This window comes from Xiphophorus couchianus, chromosome 13 (genome assembly GCF_001444195.1).
Source record: "Xiphophorus couchianus chromosome 13, X_couchianus-1.0, whole genome shotgun sequence".
In the NCBI taxonomy this organism is placed as follows: domain Eukaryota; kingdom Metazoa; phylum Chordata; class Actinopteri; order Cyprinodontiformes; family Poeciliidae; genus Xiphophorus; species Xiphophorus couchianus.
Window position 1 is genome coordinate 18,507,230 of NC_040240.1, and position 21,839 is coordinate 18,529,068.

The following is a 21,839-nucleotide window of genomic DNA, read 5'->3' on the forward strand; positions in this document are numbered from 1 at the left end:
TAGAGAAGCCTCATTTTCAGATGATCCTTCCCCATGTCTAAGTTCATCATGAAATTTTTCCCATGACAGATCTTTGACATTAAAAAACTTTGTAGCTGCCTTTACTATAATTTTTATTTTTTCAGTCTTAGTTCTTGCTTGTTCTGAGCAATTAATGATATACGCAAGAAAAGGGAATTAGTTTTCTAACGTGACATTACCCTGATTTTTATTAATCCCTTCTTCCTTTCCATAATTTGTTTTTGGATCATTTCCAATATTTTTCACCTCTTTCACTGCTTCAATCAGCATATGTAATTCTCCTATCAATTTTAAACTTTTGAATTTCGGCTGCTTCTTTTCTAACCATACATCCTGCATATGCTGCAGTATGATTTCCTCCACAATTACAACATTTAACTGGGTTACTTCCACACTCACCATACGAATGTTCACCTCCACATCTACCACATCTCTGTTTCCCTTTACAAACATTTCGCAGTATGACCATATCTTTGACACTTATAGCATCTGAGAGGCGGTGGAATATAGGCTCTTACATTAAAACTCATGTAACCCAACCATCACCTTATCAGGCAGAACTTTATCTTTGAAATCTAATAGAATAGATGTACTGTCCATTTTCTCCCCATTCCTAAAAGCTTGCAATCGTTTGATGCCTATAATCTCTCCTCCTTTCATTACTTTCTTAAGCTCTTCCAAATTTTCTCCAACAGGGATCCCTGATATTACCCCTTTCACCCCTCTTTCTTCCCCCACTACCTTTCTTTCTAACACTTCTTTTTTGCATACCATTTGTAGTTTTACTGCCTTATTCTTTTGTTCAGCATTCTTACAAATAATAAGCAGGCTCCCATCTCTTAAACTTTAGCTAGTTCTACATTCCGATGACTTTTCTTTAATCCATTTGATAGATTGATAGGACTTACCCCAATCATATCTTGTCCAGCCTTAAACTTTAAAATAACTTTAAAGTCTTCCATCATTATTTTCTTTTTTATTTTCCACTCTTTCTTCCTCATCTTCAAGAGACCTTTTACCGGCATTTATTCCCTTTTTACCTTTATCCTTTCCCCCTCCCCCTCTTCTATCTTCTACCATAGGACCATCCTGTATGCATATTTTCATCTTCTGAACACCCTCCACTACAACTAGCCATCTAGATCCACTCACAGCCCAGATTATGCCAAAAAACCACCTTAATACTCGCCAAAATACGCCTAAACGCTTCCTGTCCTCCAAGCTTCAGGTCAAAACAGCCCTGCGTTGATCCACCCCTCGTCCAATCCTCGGCCCCTTGTGGATCTTACGATCATCACGTTCATTTAAATGTGCGGGTGCTGGTGGTCGAGTGTAAAGGACTTTTAATGGGTTTTTCTACTTGAATTTTCTACCGGTATTTTAATAATAGTTTGTAATTATTTATTTTTTAGCTCTCAGGATTGAAGGTGGTGCGTTTGGCCCAGATGGTGGCGCCCCCTGTTGCTGTGGCTGTCCTGTGATCAACATAAATCGATGGAGGGAAATCCAACGAGTGTTTGTGACGTCACGGTGTTTGGTGATTCTTTGCTCGGGAGCCTCCGATCCAGAACCTGTCAGCACCTACCGCCAAGGCCTCGGCAACTATGTGTGATTGGTCAGATGTGTGAGCACACGCTTGACATGAGGGCAGTGGACCGACCGAGGGAAAAAATCTCTCCGCTCTAGCAGAAGAGCAAAACGCGCAAGGAGAGGGAGAAGGAGGGGAGAGACAGCGAGGCACCGCAGGACAAAAAAAAACGATGTGGGGAAAAACTATCAGCTCTGGCACTTACAGAGCACAAGCACAACGACAGGGAGGCGGAGAGACAGCGATATACTGTAGGAAAAAACCCGGCTCCCATTGTGGAGCCGGTTCCAATCGTTCACTCCAAAGAGCCGGCTCTTAGAGCCGGATCGTTAGCGACCGACACATCACTAGCACCCCCGCCAAGCCTCGGCAACTCAGCTTAGTTTTTCTAACTCCTTCTTATCTACATAGAGGTATTATTTAATTTTACTGCTTTTATTTTAATAAATTATTATCACTTTGAAACAGCGTCTGTTGCAAAAACGTGCCTGTGCCCTAAATCAAATCCTGGGTGGAAGTCCCAGGTGGCGTTTTGGCAACAAACTAAATAATTGTGTATTTTTACCATCGATTGCCTCACTAATATTTATTTAGCTAGTGTTAGCTTATACACTCTTTCTACTGCACTAGATGGGTTAAATGCTATTACTCTCTTTAATACTGAAATTATTCAATATATGACCTTATATTTTACCTTTGCAAGCATTTCTATGCAATATTTAAAGTTATAAGCAGGGTTGTTGGTACTGATTTTAAATTATTCAGTTTAGCTGACAGGTTTGCACTGTTTAACTTTTTCCTGCTGCTTCTACTCATTTCATTTCAGCAAGTGTTCTGCAGTTGAACTCAAATGTTTCTACAATTTTCAGCAGTAACATTCAGCACTAACACGACATTTTCACAGGAAAGGCAAATGTTCTACTAACTTTCTAAGACACTAATAATATATCTATGTGTGGAGGTTAAATTAGTTCCAGCATTAGAAACATGGTAATATATAATAGAAAACAGCTGCAGCAGAACAGAGAAAAATATAACTAAGACAAAAGACACAACAAATTATTGAAGAAAATATTCAACCATATTTTCTACAATCAAGAAAAATTAATGATTGAAAATTAATTTATAGTGAATATTTCATTTTCTATAGAGTAAAACGTTTTTAAAAATGTCTTCATAAAGCTTTTACATAGGTAGAGTTAGACTGGTTAATATAATTTGAAACAAATAACAGCATAAGTTGCAATATCATCTTGTTTCAAAGAGAAACCTATCAAAGATTTTATTGTATATATGTTTGAGAATGCACAACCATTAATGAAAATGTTCAATTAGAGCTAATAAACAGAGGTGAATAAATTGATTATAACTTTTCTATCAATTATAAATATTATCATTTTATAACTTTGTTTAAGAACTGATTTCCTAAAATGACTTATGACAAAATAAATTGTCACATGGTGACATGACTACTTCAGTAACTAACCCGTATTTGGCTTGGACAGATCTGGCCCAGGTGAGGCATGCCTCATGTGAACCGTGCCATCACTGCCAGATCTTTCCTGAGTCTGGCTGACATCCAATTTGCCATGCCAGAGGTTTGCCAGATGTGTCAGCAGAATGCCAGATCCGGTTCAGGTCGGTCTGCTGTGTGGGAACCGGCGAAGGCTCGCTCCTCTGGTCACCGTTTGCTCGATTACCTGTCCGCCCTCCAACACCACCTCCACCAGCGATCTACACCAAACTCTGAGACTCCACACGCCACCAACAAGCAGCCTCGACTCCAGCAGCCCCCACCGCTTCTTCCTCCCTGGCAGATTAACTGCATTTCATCAAGTAAGTAATTAAATCCTCTCCTTCAGTCTCAATTCAAGAACGCAGACTCACCATTCACCTTTCCCTCCTCCAGGATGCAGTCGATCCTATACAGTGGACTCCGGGACAAGATTCACATTTCATTCAATTCTCTGGACAAAATAAACTGTATTGAACTGATTCACCGGCTTCATGTTTGTTCTGTATGTGGGTCAAGCGGATCAATCCCCTCATGACAGAAATTATGCTTTAACCCTCAGATTTTAACAAATGTAACTTTATATCAACATTACATTTTTTATGGCTTTCTTTTTATTTGTCTAAAAGAAGAAAATCTGGATTTATACACATAATTGCTCGACTCTGGAGAACCTGGCCGTCCTGTGGGACATTGTTGCTGGTACGGGTCTAGGTTTTGGGCATCTGGGGTCTGTGGCCCTCATCTGGGGAGGGACATTAGTGACTCTGTGAATGACTTCTGGCGGCAGCATGTGGTGAGTTTGGGGCTCCTTACAGCTTGAGATGGGTTACTGGCATGGTGGCCGTATTGTTCCTGGGGTAGTCTTGGGATTCTGGGGGCGTATTTTCCCTGAATCCTGGCTGAACCCTGAGACTTGGGTTCTGATCAGTATGTAGTCTGGATTTGGGGCCGGTTCATGCACTGCATGTTTGCACTGTGAATTTTCAACATGGTTTTGGGCTCTTTATGCCACGTCTTGTCCTCAGTTGTGAGGTGGATCGCAGTGGGGTGGTGGTGGTCCTGTGTCTGGATGATCCAGCAGTCTCTGTGTGAGCCTGTCTCTGTGTGGGTCTGTCAGGGTTGGGGTCGCTGAGCTCTCATTATGTTGGACTTCACAACAACCATCGTCTTGTACCAGGTTAGGATTGGCTTTTTTACTTATCACTTGGCAGCTGGGATGTTTATGGACCTGTGAGGGGCTGCTTCCTTTTTCACAGTTGGTGCGTTGGCTTTTCTGTAGCATCCTTCCTACTGGTGGTGTAGTCGGCAAGGTGAGAGGCTTGTGTTTTTGGCTTATTTGTGTATGAAGTGGTGAAAGTGCTTGTGTTGGCTGGTGATTGCATTTTGATTGGCCCCTTTTTTTGGGTCTGGTATCGTTTACTGTCTGTCTGTCTTGGTGTTGGTATGGGGTGTGATTTATTGCTTTGCTAGCCTATTTGTGGCCACAGCCTGGTGCTGGGCTGGGATTCAGGGCTGTGGGTGGTATTCTTGTTCTGGATATTGCGCTGAGCTGGCTGGTCGGTCCATTTCTTGGGTTGGGGTTCTTTCAGTCAACCCGGTGCACTGTATGTCTGCTGGACCTTTTTCATTGGGACTAGGTGGATCCTTTGGTTGGCAGGCTGGGTTTGTGACTTGGGATAGGGATTTGGTTTGAATGATTCCTAAGCTGGTGGTCCTGGTTCTGGTTGGCTGTTGGATCTGTGTGTATGAGAAATGCAAGTGGGTGTATGGCGTCCATTTTTGTTTTGTTTATTTTGACATTATCTACATGGGTTTGAATGTCTGGGTGTACACATGAGAATGGGAACATGTGATCTTGTCTCTGTGTGCCTGGTCTGTCTGTCAGGTTTGGTCTCTGGCTCCCTCCTCTCTGTGATCACCTTTATATCAAGTTGGGTGAGAGGAGGGGGCCCCTATAAAACTTTTTTCTCACCTTTCTTTTCTCTCCCGCTTTCTTCTCCGTCTCATTACAATTTAATAAAATAAATCGAAAGCAGTTTTTAATAAAGTTTCATGTAATTATATCAGGTGGAAGCCATAATGGTCCACTTGTGCAAGTCTTTAGGGCTTAACCTTGGTACTCGACAATGCTGAGTGTCACACTGTCAGACAGGACAAGTTTAATACAAAACACAACAAAAAGACAAAATGCAAGTGTTTAGTCAATGGTAAATGTATGTATAGCGATTTATCTAGTGCAGAGGATGCCAAAGTGCTTTACATGTTGATGGTGGTAAGCTACATTGTAGCCCAGCTGCCCTAGGGCAGACTGACAGAAGCTGCTACACAATGGGCGCCATCGGACTTCTGACTAACAGCAGGCAAGGCAGGTTTGGTGCCTTGCTCAAGGACTCAACAACTGAGATGGATGTGGGAAGTTTGAACCAGAAACTCATCAGTTACAGGAACCACAGTGGCTACAACCAGTATAGCTGTAGTACCACCATCTACTGGGTTCAAGGATCAGGCACAACATACACTAAAGGAAAACTCAAAACTTTAATGTTAAATGAAATGTTACACGTTTATTTCTTTCTAAAATACATATAAACATAAAAATCGTTTCAACATTAAAATACAGTAATCTAAATGCTGCAGCAGAACAGATTAAAATATTACAGCTAAAACAAGAGAAAAAAGCAAAATATTAAAAATAATTACATGTATATTTTGTGCAATCAATGCATGAAAATTAGTTTGCGGTGAATTTTGCATTTCTTTAAAGTACAAATGATTTTTTTTTTATTTGAATATTTTAATTAGGTAGAGTAAAACTGGTTAACAAAATTTGAAAGAAATGAAATCAGATTCAATCTCATTTTACATTAAACACAAAATTAACACAAATACTGTTTTGTAGATTTTTTTAAAAAATACTCAACCATTATATACATTCTATTGTTGATTTAAAAAACTACAAAAATAAACCCCACTCACTCTCTATGGTACACAATAATACAAATCAATCCCTCAAGTCCAATCATGTGAGAATGTTCTGGAAGGGAGTCCATGTCCGGTCAAACTCTGTTAATGCATGAAATAGTCAGTGGGCCCCCAAGCCTCTTCATCTATCAGCATCAGTACTGGCACTCCTCAGGGCTGTGTGCTGAGCCCTCTGCTCTTCACGTTGTACACACACAACATACAGTTTGACATAAACAGTAAGTTTATACAATAACATACAGTTTATCATTATTGTTTTTTGATACAGAATATACCAGAAAAATAAAACATCAATGAAGGAAAATGTGTCATGGTTGAACATCTCTACGTATCCAAATGTGAAGATCATAATGATCACATTTAACAAATACAACATAGGACATTTATGGAACATACTTCTACAGCTTTTCAACTGTGTGACGCGTCATGTGCTGAGTTAAACTATGTTTATGACTAAAACTTTTTAAACAGGTCACACATGAAAACGGCTTTTCACCAGTGTGAATCATCATGTGCCGAGTTAAAACCGATTTATGCCTAAAAGGTTTTCCACAGGTCACACATGAAAACGGCTTTTCACCTGTGTGAATCATCATGTGCTGAGTTAAATCCTGCTTTCGAATAAAACTTTTTCCACAGGTCACACATGAAAACGGCTTTTCACCAGTGTGAATCATCATGTGCGGAGTTAAATTCTGTTTTTGACTAAAACTTTTTCCACAGTTCACACATGAAAAAGACTTTTCACCAGTGTAAATCATCATGTGCTGAGTTAAATCCTGTTTTCGAATAAAACTTTTTCCACAGGTCACACATGAAAATGGCTTTTCACCAGTGTGAATCCTAATGTGCTGAGTTAAAGCATATTTATGCCTAAAACTTTTTCCACAGGTCACGCATGAAAATGACTTTTCACCAGTATGAATCATCATGTGCTTACTTAAATCCTGTTTTCGAAGAAAACTTTTTCCACAGGTCACACATGAAAACGGCATTTCACCTGTGTGAATCATCATGTGCTCAGTTAAATTGTATTTTCCACTGAAACTTTTTCCACAGCTCACACAAGAAAACGGCTTTTCACCAGTGTGAATCATCATGTGCTTAGTTAAAACATGTTTTTGAATAAAACCTTTCCCACAGGTCACACATGTAAACTGCTTTTCACCAGTGTGAATCATCATGTGCCGAGTTAAATGATGTTTGTGAAAAAAACTTTTTCCACAGGTCACACATGAAAACGGCTTTTCACCAGTGTGGATCATCATGTGCCTAGTTAAAACATGTTTTCGAATAAAACTTTTCCCACAGGTCACACATGTAAACTGCTTTTCACCCGTATGAGTTCTCATATGAGCATCAAAAACAGATTTGAAAGTCAAACACTTTTTACTAATGACACATGAGAAAGGTTTTCTTCTTTCCTGATTTTGGTTCTCAGCTTCAGCAGCTTCCTGGAAGATGACTTGGTTCCTGTTTGGTTCTGATTCAGTGTGGTCTGTTTGCTCATCAACAGGAACCACCATGCAGGTATCAGTCTCCTGTTTTAATTCAATCTGTTCTTCACCCTGACTGCAGTAAACTTCTTTCTCTTCCACTTTTATCTGCTGGTGTTTTAGATCCTCCTGCTCTTCTTTTATCTGATGATCTTCTGGCTCTTCCTGTTCTTGTTTCACCTGCAGAGGTTCCAACTCCTCCTGGTCCAGAGTGGATCTCCTCTCCTGGTAATAAATGTTACACTGCAGGCAATCTGGACAAGAAAACAGATTTAAAAAGCAATCGTTATTTTATTGAAGTAAATGGGAGAAATCGTTCATTGTTTACGACAGAAATGACAAAAATGAAAAAACCCACACCGAAAAATTTAAGAGCGTAGACAGAGAGACAGATCAGGCGACAAATCCAGCTGACAATTGGAGAATTCTCAAATGAACGGATATTAAATATTTTTTATTTATTATAAAATTAATAATAGTTGCCAATGTTAATGAAATTTACTAGTAAATATTAACATTTCAAGATATTCCTTAATTTGGAGTTATTACTTTTATTTGGGTTAAAATTTGACTTTAGTTCACTTTATATTTTGGGGTTTATTTACAGAGTTTATTTGTAGGTTAATAATTGTTTAGTTTTTATTGCTTTGTGTTTGTTATTTACTTTTGTAAGTTAGACATTAAGAACTGTGGGTCCATTTTCTGTAAGTATGGGGACTGGTATAGGACCAGCATGCACTGGGTTGGGCCTGTGGGTTTTGACCAGAGCAGGAGAGGAAACAATGAAAAGTAGTGATGGTGAGATGCAGCTTCATGAAGCCCTGAGGAACTCCATCCATCTAAAAATTAGCATCAATGCTAAAGAAAGCTGCAATCATATGAGGAGAATGACCAGAATGTTTACTAACATGTACTTGCACCATTCAGTATGATAAAGTAAGTGTATCAGCTGAAATTAGCCAAAATGCTAATGTCAGCATGAATGCTGTCAGTAGCATGTGGGGCATCACTAGCATGTTGTCTGTACTTTACTTACTCCATTCGGTATACTAAACATGGCTAATAAGTAAGAAAATTAGCTAATAGCTTATTTAAGCTAAAAGACTAATGCAGCAAAGATATTAGCAAAGATAATGCAGGCTAACATTATTTCACTGCCGATGGTAGTGCACTAACCTTAGACGAATATTAAGGCTTTTATTTTGAAATCTTCAGTAAGCTTCATATTAAATGGCCATACTAATTCAATGTGTATTCAATGTGAATGCTGTCAGTAGCATGTGGGGCATCACTATTCAGAGATGCAATGAGTTTATAGCAGTTGTTTCACCATGTCTGTAGTTCTGACATTCTGCCATCACTGTGGTTCTAAAGAGCAGCTCAGAGAGGCAGACAAAATTCTGTCTATTTTGAGTCTAAGCAGCAGTTATTTTGAGGTGTAGAACAATAGGTGCCTGCCATGCAATGCATAGAGATTGCATCCCTATGCATTGCTATGGGCAGGCCCCAAATAGGCGACGTGAAAACAACATGAAGCTTTACAATGAATAAACAAGTAAAAGATGTTTGTGATTCTGATACATAAATTCTGATGAATCTGGTTGTATGAAACAATGGCTGGATCCAAAAGAAAACTAGAAACAAATAGAAAAGAGGGTTGTGATTGGCTTGTTACTCGCTATGTCACCAGGGACAACGATTGATTACTAAAAAATAAAAACTTTAACTGCTCAGGTTTAGGTGAGTTCTCTGTCTTACCCGCTTCATTACTCAACACATCACTAATGTAAAGTTTGATCTTTGTTATTTGCTTGTCAAACTGGAAAAAAATAAACTATAAAAGCAATCTTCAAGCTTTTTGGACATTGAACTTCTTTTACCTTCGTACGAAGCATCACCTCAGTGCAGCAGTGGCTTGTTGACTGAACTTTTATAGGATGTTTGGTTTGACAAACAATCGCCACTACAATTTATTTATTACAAATTATTACATTTTACAGCTACTAACACACTATTATTGTTTCATGCTGTCTGCTTTACTAACCTTGCGCTGCATTGTTCACATTTCTCCTGTTTTCAAAAGTAAGTTTGATTAGTTAAAGGAGGAAAAGCCATAAAAAGGTCATTTTATTTCTACATCAATAAGCCATTTTCACAGCGTAATTGTGATTCCTGCGTTCATTTACCGGTTAACAAAACATTTATACGGGAAAAGAACATTTACTAAAATGATCCTCATACAGAAAGGTGCAGACATTTAGACCTTAACCTGCATCCAAACGCTGCTGGTTCCTACCTATTCGGTGTAAGATTATCTGGGGCCTCCGGGAGAAATCCAGCAGTCTGCGATGATCATCCATCTCTTCCTCCGACTTGACGATGATTTCTTTAAACTCTGTGAATGTTTCTTCAGCAGCAGTTAACGGCTCGTTGATAAACTCGTTTAGAGAAACAGTCGAACATTCAACCAAACAGACCATGCGCCATTTTCTTTGTCTTCTTCTTCTTCTTTGGGATTTTATGACTGTCGTTTATTCATGTCATTGCATTACCGCCACCTGGTGGATCTTACGATCATCTAAAGATTTCTCATACAGTGCCAGTTCTCTTTGAAAGACGTAAAATCTTTTCTTCCACTTTATCTAAATAAATCAAATACAATATTAGTATTCCAGTTTTCCACAAATCCAAAGTTAATATTGTCTTCTGATTCGTATCTCCTACATCCCGCAACATGTTTCACAGTTTCTTCACTCCACCAGATCAGAACCTTTCCTATAGTTTCCGTATATCCACAATGATCGCTGCTGCTTTGTTCGGAGTTACCGCTGGTTCCGCTCATCCTGTGGCTTATTGAGAGCCGATCAGCACCGGCTTGTTCATTTAACCCTCCTGTTATGTTCGTTTCTAGGGTACAGCAAAAATGTTCTTGGGTCAATTTGAACCTGGGAGTGTTTAATCATGCTATAGTGTCAGAAACCAAAAATAAATCCTCCAAAACATATTTATATCTGATTATTAACCCCAATACTAATAATTTCAATCAATATTTGTGCAATGGTGTTTTTTTATTTCTCAGCAATTAAGGATCAATAACATCAACCCACTCATTTACTCATTTGGACATAAAAAATGGAATTTACATTTTTTTTATGTCCACTGAAAAAAAACCTAGACACAGAAAAACTATAATTTCCTTGAAATTGATCTTTGGTGAAACATTTTATATTACACTTTTTTTTTTAATGGGTGGTCTTTATAATTGAATTTGAGACACACATACTGTTCTTAGTCAAATTGTCCCGCTGATTAAAATCAAGAGAAATGAGTCATGCAGAGAATATTTATGTTTTCCTCCCCTTCTGCTGAGTGTCACTCAGTGTGGGTGGAGTTTATCCACGGGAACAGAAAAGATTCCCATCAAAAGTTGTGTGAATGTAGTGGTTATAAAACTGTTTTAGACAACCAAAAGGGAAAACAAGATCTAGTGATCTGCGATCGATTATTTTGGTCTTTCAAGTTCAGTGCTACAGACAGATACAGTAAAAGGTAGCCTAAGTTTAATGAAGTTTAAAAACAATGTATTTTTCTTTAATGTTACTTTTCCGGCTATGTTTGGTTATATTTCTTGAAAAGTTCAACCTTTTAGATTTTAAGTTATGAGGGTTTAATCATTCGGGTTTCGATTGGTTTTGTCTGATCGGATGTAGGGGAACGCGACGCTTCTGCTCCTCCATTACATCACTGGAGACGAAAGCAGTGACATCGTGTCCGTGTTTTCATTATTCCCCTACTGATAGAGTTCTTACTCATAAGGGGCGTAACATGAACACCTGCTTTCTCGCAGTTTCCTAGTGAAGTAAAGAGAGTAGTGAGAAAGTGGGCTTGTGTGAGTGGCGGTGTGCAGGTATGTGTGTGGTGGGGTGTGTGTGTGTGTGTGTGTGGTGAAATATGGTTCATAGCTGCAAGGAAACATATAGAATTGGACATTTTTTAAAATCTTATCTTGCACTTTAACCTGACTACCAGGTCAAATTGACCCGAACAGTACCTATGTAAAAGTAGACGTAGGGGTTGGTACAAATGTGTAAAATGAATTGATTTTCAATTTATATGTAGAGTGCACCTATTAAGACAAATAGAAAAAGTTTCATGCAAAAAAAATACTTGCAACTATTAAAAAAAAAAAAATTAAACTTTAAAACGGGTCAATTTGACCTGGAACTTAACAGGAGGGTTAAATGTGCGGTGCTGGTGGTCGAGTGTGAAGGACTTTTAACGGGTTTTTCTACTTGAATTTTCTACTGGTATTTTAATAATAGTTTGTATTTATTTCTTTGTTAGCTCTCAGGATTGAAGGTGGTGCGTTTGGCCCAGATGGTGGCGCCCCCTGTTACTGTGGCTGTCCCGTGATCAACATAAATCGATGGAGGGAAATCCAACGAGTGTTTGTGACGTCACGGTGTTTGGTGATTCTTTGCTCGGTTCTTTGATTCTTTGCCAGGTGGCGTTGTTGGCAACAAACTAAATAATTGTGTATTTTTATCATCGATTGCCTCACTAATATTTATTTAGCTAATGTTAGCTTATACACTCTTTCTTCTGCACTAGATGGGTTAAATGCTATTACTCTCTTTAATACTGAAATTATTCAATATATGACCTTATACTTTACCTTTGCAAGCATTTCTGTGCAACATTTAAAGTTTTAAGCAGGGTTGTTGGTACTGGTTTTAAGTTATTCAGTTTAGCTGACAGGTTTGCACTTTTTAACTTTTTCCTGCTGCTTCTACTCATTTTATTTCAGCAAGTGTTCTGCAGTTGAACTCAAATGTTTCTACAATTTTCAGCAGTAACATTCAGCACTAACACGACATTTTCACAGGAAAGGCAAATGTTCTACTAACTTTCTAAGACACTAATAATATATCTATGTGTGGAGGTTAAATTAGTTCCAGCATTAGAAACATGGTGATCTATAATAGAAAACAGCTGCAGCAGAACAGAGAAAAATATAACTAAGACAAAAGACACAACAAATTATTGAAGAAAATATTCAACCATATTTTCTACAATCAAGAACAATCAATGTATGAAAACCAGGTTGTACCAGGTTAGGATTGGCTTTTTTACTTATCACTTGGCGGCTGGGATGTTTATGGACCTGTGAGGGGCTGCTTCCTTATTCACAGTTGGTGCGTTGGCTTTTCTGTAGCATCCTTCCTACTGGTGGTGTAGTCGGCAAGGTGAGAGGCTTGTGTTTTTGGCTTATTTGTGTATGAAGTGGTGAAAGTGCTTGTGTTGGCTGGTGTTTGCATTTTGATTGGCCCCTTTTTTTGGGTCTGGTATCGTTTGCTGTCTGTCTGTCTTGGTGTTGGTATGGGGTGTGATTTATTGCTTTGCTAGCCTATTTGTGGCCTCAGCCTGGTGCTGGGCTGGGATTCAGGGCTGTGGGTGGTATTCTTGTTCTGGATATTGCGCTGAGCTGGCTGGTCGGTCCATTTCTTGGGTTGGGGTTCTTTCAGTCAACCCGGTGCGCTGTATGTCTGCTGGACCTTTTTCATTGGGACTAGGTGGATCCTTTGGTTGGCAGGCTGGGTTTGTGAATTGGGATAAGGGTTTGGTTTGAATGATTCCTAAGCTGGTGGTCCTGGTTCTGGTTGGATCTCTGTGTATGAGAAATGCAAGTGGGTGTATGGCGTCCATTTTTGTTTTGTTTAGTTTGACATTATCTACATGGGTTTGAATGTCTGGGTGTACACATGAGAATGGGAACATGTGATCTTGTCTCTGTGTGCCTGGTCTGTCTGTCAAGTTTGGTCTCTGGCTCCCTCCTCTCTGTGATCACCTTTATATCAAGTTGGGTGAGAGGAGGGGGCCCCTATAAAACTTTTTTCTCACCTTTCTTTTCTCTCCCGCTTTCTTCTCCGTCTCATTACAATTTAATAAAATAACCCCAAAGCAGTTTCTAATAAAGTTTCATGTAATTATATCAGGGGGAAGCCATAATGGTCCACTTGTGCAAGTCTTTAGGGCTTAACCTTGGTACTCGACAATGCTGAGTGTCACACTGTCAGACAGGACAAGTTTAATACAAAACACAACAAAAAGACAAAATGCAAGTGTTTAGTCAATGGTAAATGTATGTATAGCGATTTATCTAGTGCAGAGGATGCCAAAGTGCTTTACATGCTGATGGTGGTAAGCTACATTGTAGCCCAGCTGCCCTAGGGCAGACTGACAGAAGCTGCTACACAATGGGCGCCATCGGACTTCTGACTAACAGCAGGCAAGGCAGGTTTGGTGCCTTGCTCAAGGACTCAACAACTGAGATGGATGTGTGTAGCGCCTTTCTCAACTGAGCAGATCTGACTGCGAGGTGTAGTGTTAACCAGGTTGTATAATCAGAAGTAGGTACGGCACGGAGTCATGAGTGGGGTGAATAATTAATACAACTGATACAAAAAAGTAAAGTTTGTTAATATTGCTATTTATTGCAGTGGCAATAATAATAATAATAATAATAATAATAATAATACCAAAACAAAACAATAAATTTCCAAAAACAGAAGGGGAAAAAAACAAACCAACAAAAACAATTATAATAATAATCAGTGATACTTCAAACGTAATAGAGTCCACAATAGATCCAAGAACAAAAAGAGAATAATTATGTTCCCTTTTCAATACTCAAGAGTTTAGTTCGTTTCTGTAGGGAAAGTGTAGTTCCGTTTTCCTACCACCAGATGGTGGGTGGGTAGCTCGCCATCTTCCGTCATCAAGTGAGTCAATGCAAGGGGAAGGGGGAAAAACCTGACCTAAAAGGCCAGATAACACACATTAAGTTCATATATAAACATTATATTTATATAAACTAAATGGAAGAGACAACGAAACAATTAAATATGTACTTGCTATATTTTAACAACTTCATAGAAAAAATAAAAAAGAAAGGAGAAGATAAAAAGAAAAATTTAAATCCTTTTTTTTTTTTAAAAAGCGCACTTCATAATTCAAGTTCAAAATTGCCTAGATAATATAATTAGCAGTCGTTACAAACAACCAATATTGAATCAAATCAATCAACTTACAAATGTGATTGATCAAAGTAGCTACAAACTAAATCATATTAGGTACCAAATTTCATCGCTGCACCAACATGGAATGCAACACCAATAAAGAAATCATGGAAAAAATAATCAAATCTAAAGTTGAAAGGTAAACCCTTAAATATTAAAGGTGTGGTCTTTAATTCGGCTGCAACAGTGTGATTCTTCATTAAGTAAGTAATTAATAAGTAGACTAAACTGATGTGGGCCACTGATTGTCGATGGATCAGAGCTAATGCTAATGCTAACTGGCGCAGCAGAGCGAAAATAACGCCCTATTATCTACTCACCGTCGAGTAACGGATTATCTGATGAGGTGGATGCAATGATAACTTGCTCAGATCAGGAAGGTTCACCAGCTGTCAATGGATCACAACCTGGCGAGTGATTCAACAGGAGGGAAATATTAGCGGCGCTATCATTGCAAATACTATACAACGTCAAGTCAGATGGTATTTAACAACTCACCGCAATCTTCAAGTTTTAGAGATTAAATGAGTGATGAGTCGATTCAGAAACTCCAGGTTGTTTTACAAACAACCAACAGTGAGTAGCAGCAAGGTGGGGAAGAAAAAACAAAACCCGGAAGCACACATGACAATCAACTTAAAGGGAAGGTGATTGGGTCATGGCGGACACCTGGGTTACATGTGGGAAGTTTGAACCGGCAACCCATCAGTTACAGGAACCACAGTGGCTACAACCAGTATAGCTGTAGTACCACCATCTACTGGGTTCAAGGATAAGGCACAACATACACTAAAGGAAAACTCAAAACTTTTAATGTTAAATGAAATGTTACACGTTTATTTCTTTCTAAAATACATATATACATAAAATTAGTTTCATCATTAAAATACAGTAATCTGAATGCTGCAGCAGAACAGATTAAAATATTACAGCTAAAACAAGAGAAAAAAGCAAAATATTAAAAATAATTACATGTACTTTGTGCAATCAATGCATGAAAATTAGTCTGTGGTGAATTTTGCATTTTTTTAAAGTACAAATGATTTTTTTTTATTTGAGTATTTTAATTAGGTAGAGTAAAACTGGTTAACATAATTTGAAAGAAATGAAATCAGATTCAATCTCATTTTACATTAAAGACAAAATTAACACAAATACTGTTTTGTAGATTTTTTTTAAAAACACTCAACCATTATATACATTCTATTGTTGATTTAAAAAACTACAAAAATAAACCCCACTCACTCTCTATGGTACAGAATAATACAAATCAATCCCTCAAGTCCAATCATGGGAGAATGTTCTGGAAGGGAGTCCATGTCCGGTCAAACTCTGTTAATGCATGAAATAGTCAGTGGGCCCCCAAGCCTCTTCATCTATCAGCATCAGTACTGGCACTCCTCAGGGCTGTGTGCTGAGCCCTCTGCTCTTCACGTTGTACACACACAACATACAGTTTGACATAAACAGTAAGTTAATACAATAACATACAGTTCATCATTATTGTTTATTGATACAGAATATACCAGAAAAATAAAACATCAATGAAGGAAAATGTGTCATGGTTGAACATCTCTAAGTATCCAAATGTGAAGATCAAAATGATCACATTTAACAAATACAACACAGGACATTTATGGAACATAATTCTACAGCTTTTCAACTGTGTGACGCGTCATGTGCTGAGTTAAACTATTTTTATGACTAAAACTTTTTAAACAGGTCACACATGAAAACGGCTTTTCACCAGTGTGAATCATCATGTGCCGAATTAAATTTTGTTTTTGACTAAAACTTTTTCCACAATTTCCACATGAAAACGGCTTTTCACCCGTGTGAATCATCATGTGCTGAGTTAAATCCTGTTTTCGAATAAAACTTTTTCCACAGGTCACACATGAAAACGGCTTTTCACCAGTGTGAATCATCATGTGCTGAGTTAAAGCCAGTTTATAACCAAAACTTTTTCCACAGGTCACACATGAAAACAGCTTTTCACCAGTGTGAATCATCATGTGCCGAGTTAAACCCGGTTTTTGACGAAAGCTTTTTCCACAATTCACACATGAAAACGACTTTTCACCAGTGTGAATCATCATGTGCTGAGTTAAACCCGGTTTTTGACGAAAGCTTTTTCCACAATTCATACATGAAAATGGCTTTTCACCAGTGTGAATCATCATATGCTTAGTTAACTCATCTTTTCGACTAAATCTCTTTCCACAGTTCACACATGAAAACGGCTTTTCACCAGTGTGAATCATCATGTGCTGAGTTAAAGCCTGTTTTTGACTAAAACTTTTTCCACAGTTAACACATGAAAACGGCTTTTCACCAGTGTGAATCATCATATGCTTAGTTAAATGCTGTTTGTGACTAAAACATTTTCCACAATTCACACATGTAAACGGCTTTTCACCAGTGTGAATCATCATGTGCTGAGTTAAAGCCAGTTTATAACCAAAACGTTTTCCACAGGTCACACATGAAAACGGCTTTTCACCAGTGTGAATCCTCATGTGCCGAATTAAATGTTGTTTTTGACAAAAACTTTTTCCACAATTTCCACATGAAAACGGCTTTTCACCAGTGTGAATTCTCATGTGCTGAGTTAAATCCTGTTTTCGAATAAAACTTTTTCCACAGGTCACACATGAAAACGGCTTTTCACCAGTGTGAATCATCATGTGCTGAGTTAAATCCTGTTTTAGACTAAATCTCTTTCCACAGTTCACACATGAAAACGGCTTTTCACCAGTGTGAATCATCATGTGCTGAGTTAAAGCCAGTTTATAACCAAAACATTTTCCACAGGTCACACATGAAAACAGCTTTTCACCAGTGTGAATCCTCATGTGCCGAGTTAAACCCGGTTTTTGACTAAAGCTTTTTCCACAGTTAACACATGAAAACGGCTTTTCACCAGTGTGAATCATCATATGCTTAGTTAAATGCTTTGTGTGACTAAAACATTTTCCACAATTCACACATGTAAACGGCTTTTCACCAGTGTGAATTCTCATGTGCTGAGTAAAATCCTGTTTTCGACTAAATCTCTGTCCACAGGCCACACATGAAAACGGCTTTTCACCAGTGTGAATCATCATGTGCTGAGTTAAAGCCAGTTTATAACCAAAACCTTTTCCACAGGTCACACATGAAAACAGCTTTTCACCCGTATGAGTTCTCATATGAGCATCAAAAACAGATTTTGAAGTCAAACGCTTTTTACAGATGACACATGAGAAAGGTTTTCTTCTTTCCTGATTTTGGTTCTCAGCTTCAGCAGCTTCCTGGAAGATGACTTGGTTCCTGTTTGGTTCTGATTCAGTGTGGTCTGTTTGCTCATCAACAGGAACCACCATGCAGGTATCAGTCTCCTGTTTTAATTCAATCTGTTCTTCACCCTGACTGCAGTAAACTTCTTTCTCTTCCACTTTTATCTGCTGGTGTTTTAGATCCTCCTGCTCTTCTTTTATCTGATGATCTTCAGGCTCTTCCTGTTCTTGTTTCACCTGCAGAGGTTCTAACTCCTCCTGGTCCGGAGTGGATCTCCTCTCCAGGTTATAAACGTTACACTTCAGGAAATCTGGACAAGAAAACAGAGAAAGAGTAATTGCTACCTTTTCTGAAATAAATACGAGTAATTGTTCATCTTTCAAGACAGAAATGAATAAAAAAAAACCAATTGATAATTCAAGAGCGTAGACAGAGAGACAGATCAGTCGATATATCCAGCTGACATTTGGGGAATTCTCAAATTAACGGATATGAAAAAAAATATTTTATTACAAAATTAATTGTAGTAGGGATTATTAATATTTACCTGCAAATTGTATTATTTCAAGATACTATTTATTTTTATTACTTTAAATTATATTGAAATTTTACTTTAGTTCACTTTATATCTTTATGGTTTATTTATAACCATGAGTTTATTTGTAGGTTAATAGCTGTTTAGTTTTTGTTACTTTATTATTAACTTTTCTAAGTTAGACATTAAGAACTGTGGGACAATTTTCTGTAAGTATAGGGACTGGTATAGGACCAGCATGCACTGGGTTGGGCCTGTGGGTTTTGACCAGAGCAGGAGAGGAACAATGAAAAGTAGTGATGGTGAGATGCAGCTTCATGAAGCCCTGAGGAACTCCATCCAATCATTCGACTCATGAGCCGATGCACCGCGGTGCTTCATTTGCTCTACTGTGACATCAACTGGACAATATATGTAAAATAGGCAACGTGAAAACAACATGAAGCTTTACAATGAATAAACAAGTTTAAAATGTTTGTGATTCTGATACATAAATTCTGATTAATCTGGTTGTATGAAACAATGGCTGGATCCAAAAGAAAACTAGAAACAAATAGAAAAGAGGGTTGTGATTGGCTTGTTACTCGCTATGTCACCAGGGACAACGATTTATTACTAAAAAATAAAAACTTTAACTGCTCAGGTTTAGGTGAGTTCTCTGTCTTACCCGCTTCATTACTCAACACATCACTAATGAAAAGTTTGATCTTTGTTATTTGCTTGTCAAACAGGAAAAAATAAACTATAAAAGCAATTTTCAAGTTGTTTGGACATTGAACATCTTTTATTTATGTAACTGTTTGGTGTATTAGTTGAAAACGGCGTAAACATAAAGAAACTGTAAATTCCCACTCATATTGGGCCCATGAATGCACCTTTGCCCATAGTCATTGTGCCCCTTTTCCCCATAGACTACGTCCATCTGCCCCCGTCCCGGTTGTGGCGCGCCGGAGTCGGTGAGGCCCCTGCTGTGGGAGTGCAGCGCTGCTGTGGACCTGTGGGCGAAGGCCGGCTCCTTGCAATTCCCACACTTGCCAGCAAGGGAGGTCCTTCATGTACAGCTAGTGCTGTACGGGGTGAGCCAGCTGAAAATGACTAAAAAAGACTTCGATGAGAGGTGGCTCACCCCAGCCACCATCAAAGACGCCACTTGGACCTCCAGAAACTTGCTGGTGAGCGGGCGCAGGCAGATGCCCCCCGTGGCTATGATCCGGATGGCAGCAGCAAAAAGAGGAACACCAAGGGCTGCAGGTGGCGCGCCAAGGACACAGCCACCAAGAAGAATCGCCTGCGCCTCCGTGGACGAAGGAGCCGGTGCTCCACGAGTAGAGGTCCAAGCAGCGGCGGCCTGGCTCTCCGGTTGAGGCAGGAGGGAAGGAGCTTCAGGGCAGGTTTCCCCTCTGAGCACCAGCACTGTTTGGAAGGTCGAGACGGCTCCGGACTTTGGAAGGAGTCACCCCGGTCCTGCTCAACTTTTAACACACAGAGATTTTATGTTTTATAATTCTTGTTCTTAGCTTCTTTTAGCCTAAATTGATGAATTTGTAAGTTTTTAGAAATTTCTGAATAATTGCAACAATGTAATGTTTTTAAATGTTTACAGTAACAATAAAATTTTTCGAAAGAAAAAAAGAAAAAAAAAAATCAGCGCATTTATCAATCATAACTCGCTAAATACTAAACAGATATTCACCAATTTTTCTGTAAACCTTATTAAAAGGTTAGCAACATTTACAAGGAAATTATTTTTAAATGCATTAAACTACACATATTTATACGGACATGCGTATATACATAATATCTATATAGGTTTTATTCATGTTTTCCAGCTGAGGAGGAGCTTAAGAGAGATTCAGCAGCTGAGATTCATCAGTGCAGTGAATCCGTCTCTCCTTAAAGACATTCCCCACTTCTTCCTCACATGGTCTTTATGAAACCTTCAAAACTAAAACAGGAGCTATTTTACTTTAGACAGAGTGAAAGAATTTAATATAAATAAGAGTCTTTGCCACCTTGTGTGGAATAATCTAAATCAATGTTAGGGAAAGAGATCCAAAAAGTGGTGAAATCAACCTTTATTGAAGTTTAACTAATTAGAAAAAGGTTTCACAAATCCCTAACATGGTTCTGAATATTCTGCTGTTAGAGCAGAATAATCCAGTTCAGGTCTTAAGACTCCAGGTGTTGTAGTTTTTAAACTAGAATCGAATAAGATGCGGAAGCTAGTGAAAAATTAGGTGGAATAACCCTTTAGCCATTTCCCGAATCGGAAACCAAATTCAGCTTCGTGTATATGAACCATTTTCACAGCGTAATTCTGATGTCTGCGTTCATTTACCTGTTAAAAATCATTTATACCGGAAAAGAACATTTACTAAAATGATCCTCATACAGAAAGGTGCAGACATTTAGACCTTAACCTGCATCCAAACGCTGGTGGTTCCTACCTATTCGGTGTAAGATTATCTGGGGCCTCCGGGAGAAATCCAGCAGTCTGCGATGATCATCCATCTCTTCCTCCGACTTGACGATGATTTCTTTAAACTCTGTGAATGTTTCTTCAGCAGCAGTTAACGGCTCGTTGATAAACTCGTTTAGAGAAACAGTCGAACATTCAACCAAACAGACCATGCGCCATTTTCTTTGTCTTCTTCTTCTTCTTCTTTGGGATTTTATGACTGTCGTTCATTCATGTCTTCTTCTTCTTCTTGTTTTTTTTTATGGCGGTTGGCAAACAACTTTTAGGTGCATTACCGCCACCTTCTAGACTGGAGTATGGATCAGATGTAAAGTCACTATAATCTTCCCATAATACCTGTTCTCCTTAGAAAATTAAAAATACTATTAAAAACTACGTCCCCCGATGATCTTTGAAGCAAACTTCTAATATCTAATTTATTTTTATTCCTATTTAAATTTCTAATTAACTCCTCCCTTTCTCGAACATACTTACTACATTCTAAAAAAAAATGTTGTATTGTTTCTAATTTCCCACAATAACTACAGAAACCTGTATCATGTTTATTTATTATTTTAAGAGTACTGTTTAAACCTGTATGTCCAAACCTTAATCTAGATATAATATCTTCTTCTTTTTTATTCCTGCTACATTTCCTATATTCTCCAACTTTTCTTTGGATGCTATAATAAAATCTGGCATTGCTTCCTTTATCCCACTGTTCCTGCCATTTATCCTTAATATACATTTTACTAATATTTTTAACCTCATTTTTACTCATTTTAATTTTTAAATCAACAATACACTTTTTTGCTGCATTCTTAGCAAAATTATCTGCCAGCTCATTCCCTATTACTCCAATGTGAGCAGGAACCCAAACTAATT

The 21,839-nt window shown here is 38.3% G+C and overlaps 1 protein-coding gene and 3 long non-coding RNA genes across 5 annotated transcripts; 1 reads left to right on the top strand and 3 right to left on the bottom strand.

Moving 5' to 3' along the window:
* The first annotated feature begins 1,965 nt into the window (after positions 1 to 1,965).
* On the top strand, positions 1,966 to 3,604 carry LOC114155847 (uncharacterized). Its single transcript, XR_003597843.1, has 3 exons — positions 1,966 to 2,022; positions 3,115 to 3,445; positions 3,519 to 3,604. It is a non-coding gene; the product is annotated as an uncharacterized LOC114155847 (long non-coding RNA).
* Positions 3,605 to 7,727: 4,123 nt separating this feature from the next.
* On the bottom strand, positions 7,728 to 9,974 carry LOC114155832 (uncharacterized). Its single transcript, XR_003597828.1, has 2 exons — positions 9,900 to 9,974; positions 7,728 to 7,857 (listed from the first exon to the last, which is right to left on the bottom strand). It is a non-coding gene; the product is annotated as an uncharacterized LOC114155832 (long non-coding RNA).
* A 2,887-nt stretch (positions 9,975 to 12,861) lies between these two features.
* Positions 12,862 to 15,459, bottom strand: LOC114155842 (uncharacterized). The gene is made up of 3 exons (XR_003597838.1): positions 15,181 to 15,459; positions 15,003 to 15,089; positions 12,862 to 14,421 (listed from the first exon to the last, which is right to left on the bottom strand). It is a non-coding gene; the product is annotated as an uncharacterized LOC114155842 (long non-coding RNA).
* A 470-nt stretch (positions 15,460 to 15,929) lies between these two features.
* Positions 15,930 to 21,007, bottom strand: LOC114155783 (gastrula zinc finger protein XlCGF57.1-like). Of its 2 annotated transcripts, XM_028035873.1 has the most exons (4): positions 20,944 to 21,007; positions 17,706 to 18,271; positions 16,782 to 17,369; positions 15,930 to 16,613 (listed from the first exon to the last, which is right to left on the bottom strand). In XM_028035873.1, exons 1-4 carry the CDS (start codon positions 21,005 to 21,007, stop codon positions 16,332 to 16,334), a joined length of 1,500 nt encoding a protein of 499 aa, XP_027891674.1. In that variant the 3' UTR covers positions 15,930 to 16,331. The 2 variants fall into 2 exon arrangements, with proteins under 2 accessions (XP_027891674.1, XP_027891673.1); XM_028035872.1 differs by having other exon boundaries at positions 15,930 to 17,369.
* Positions 21,008 to 21,839: the final 832 nt, after the last annotated feature.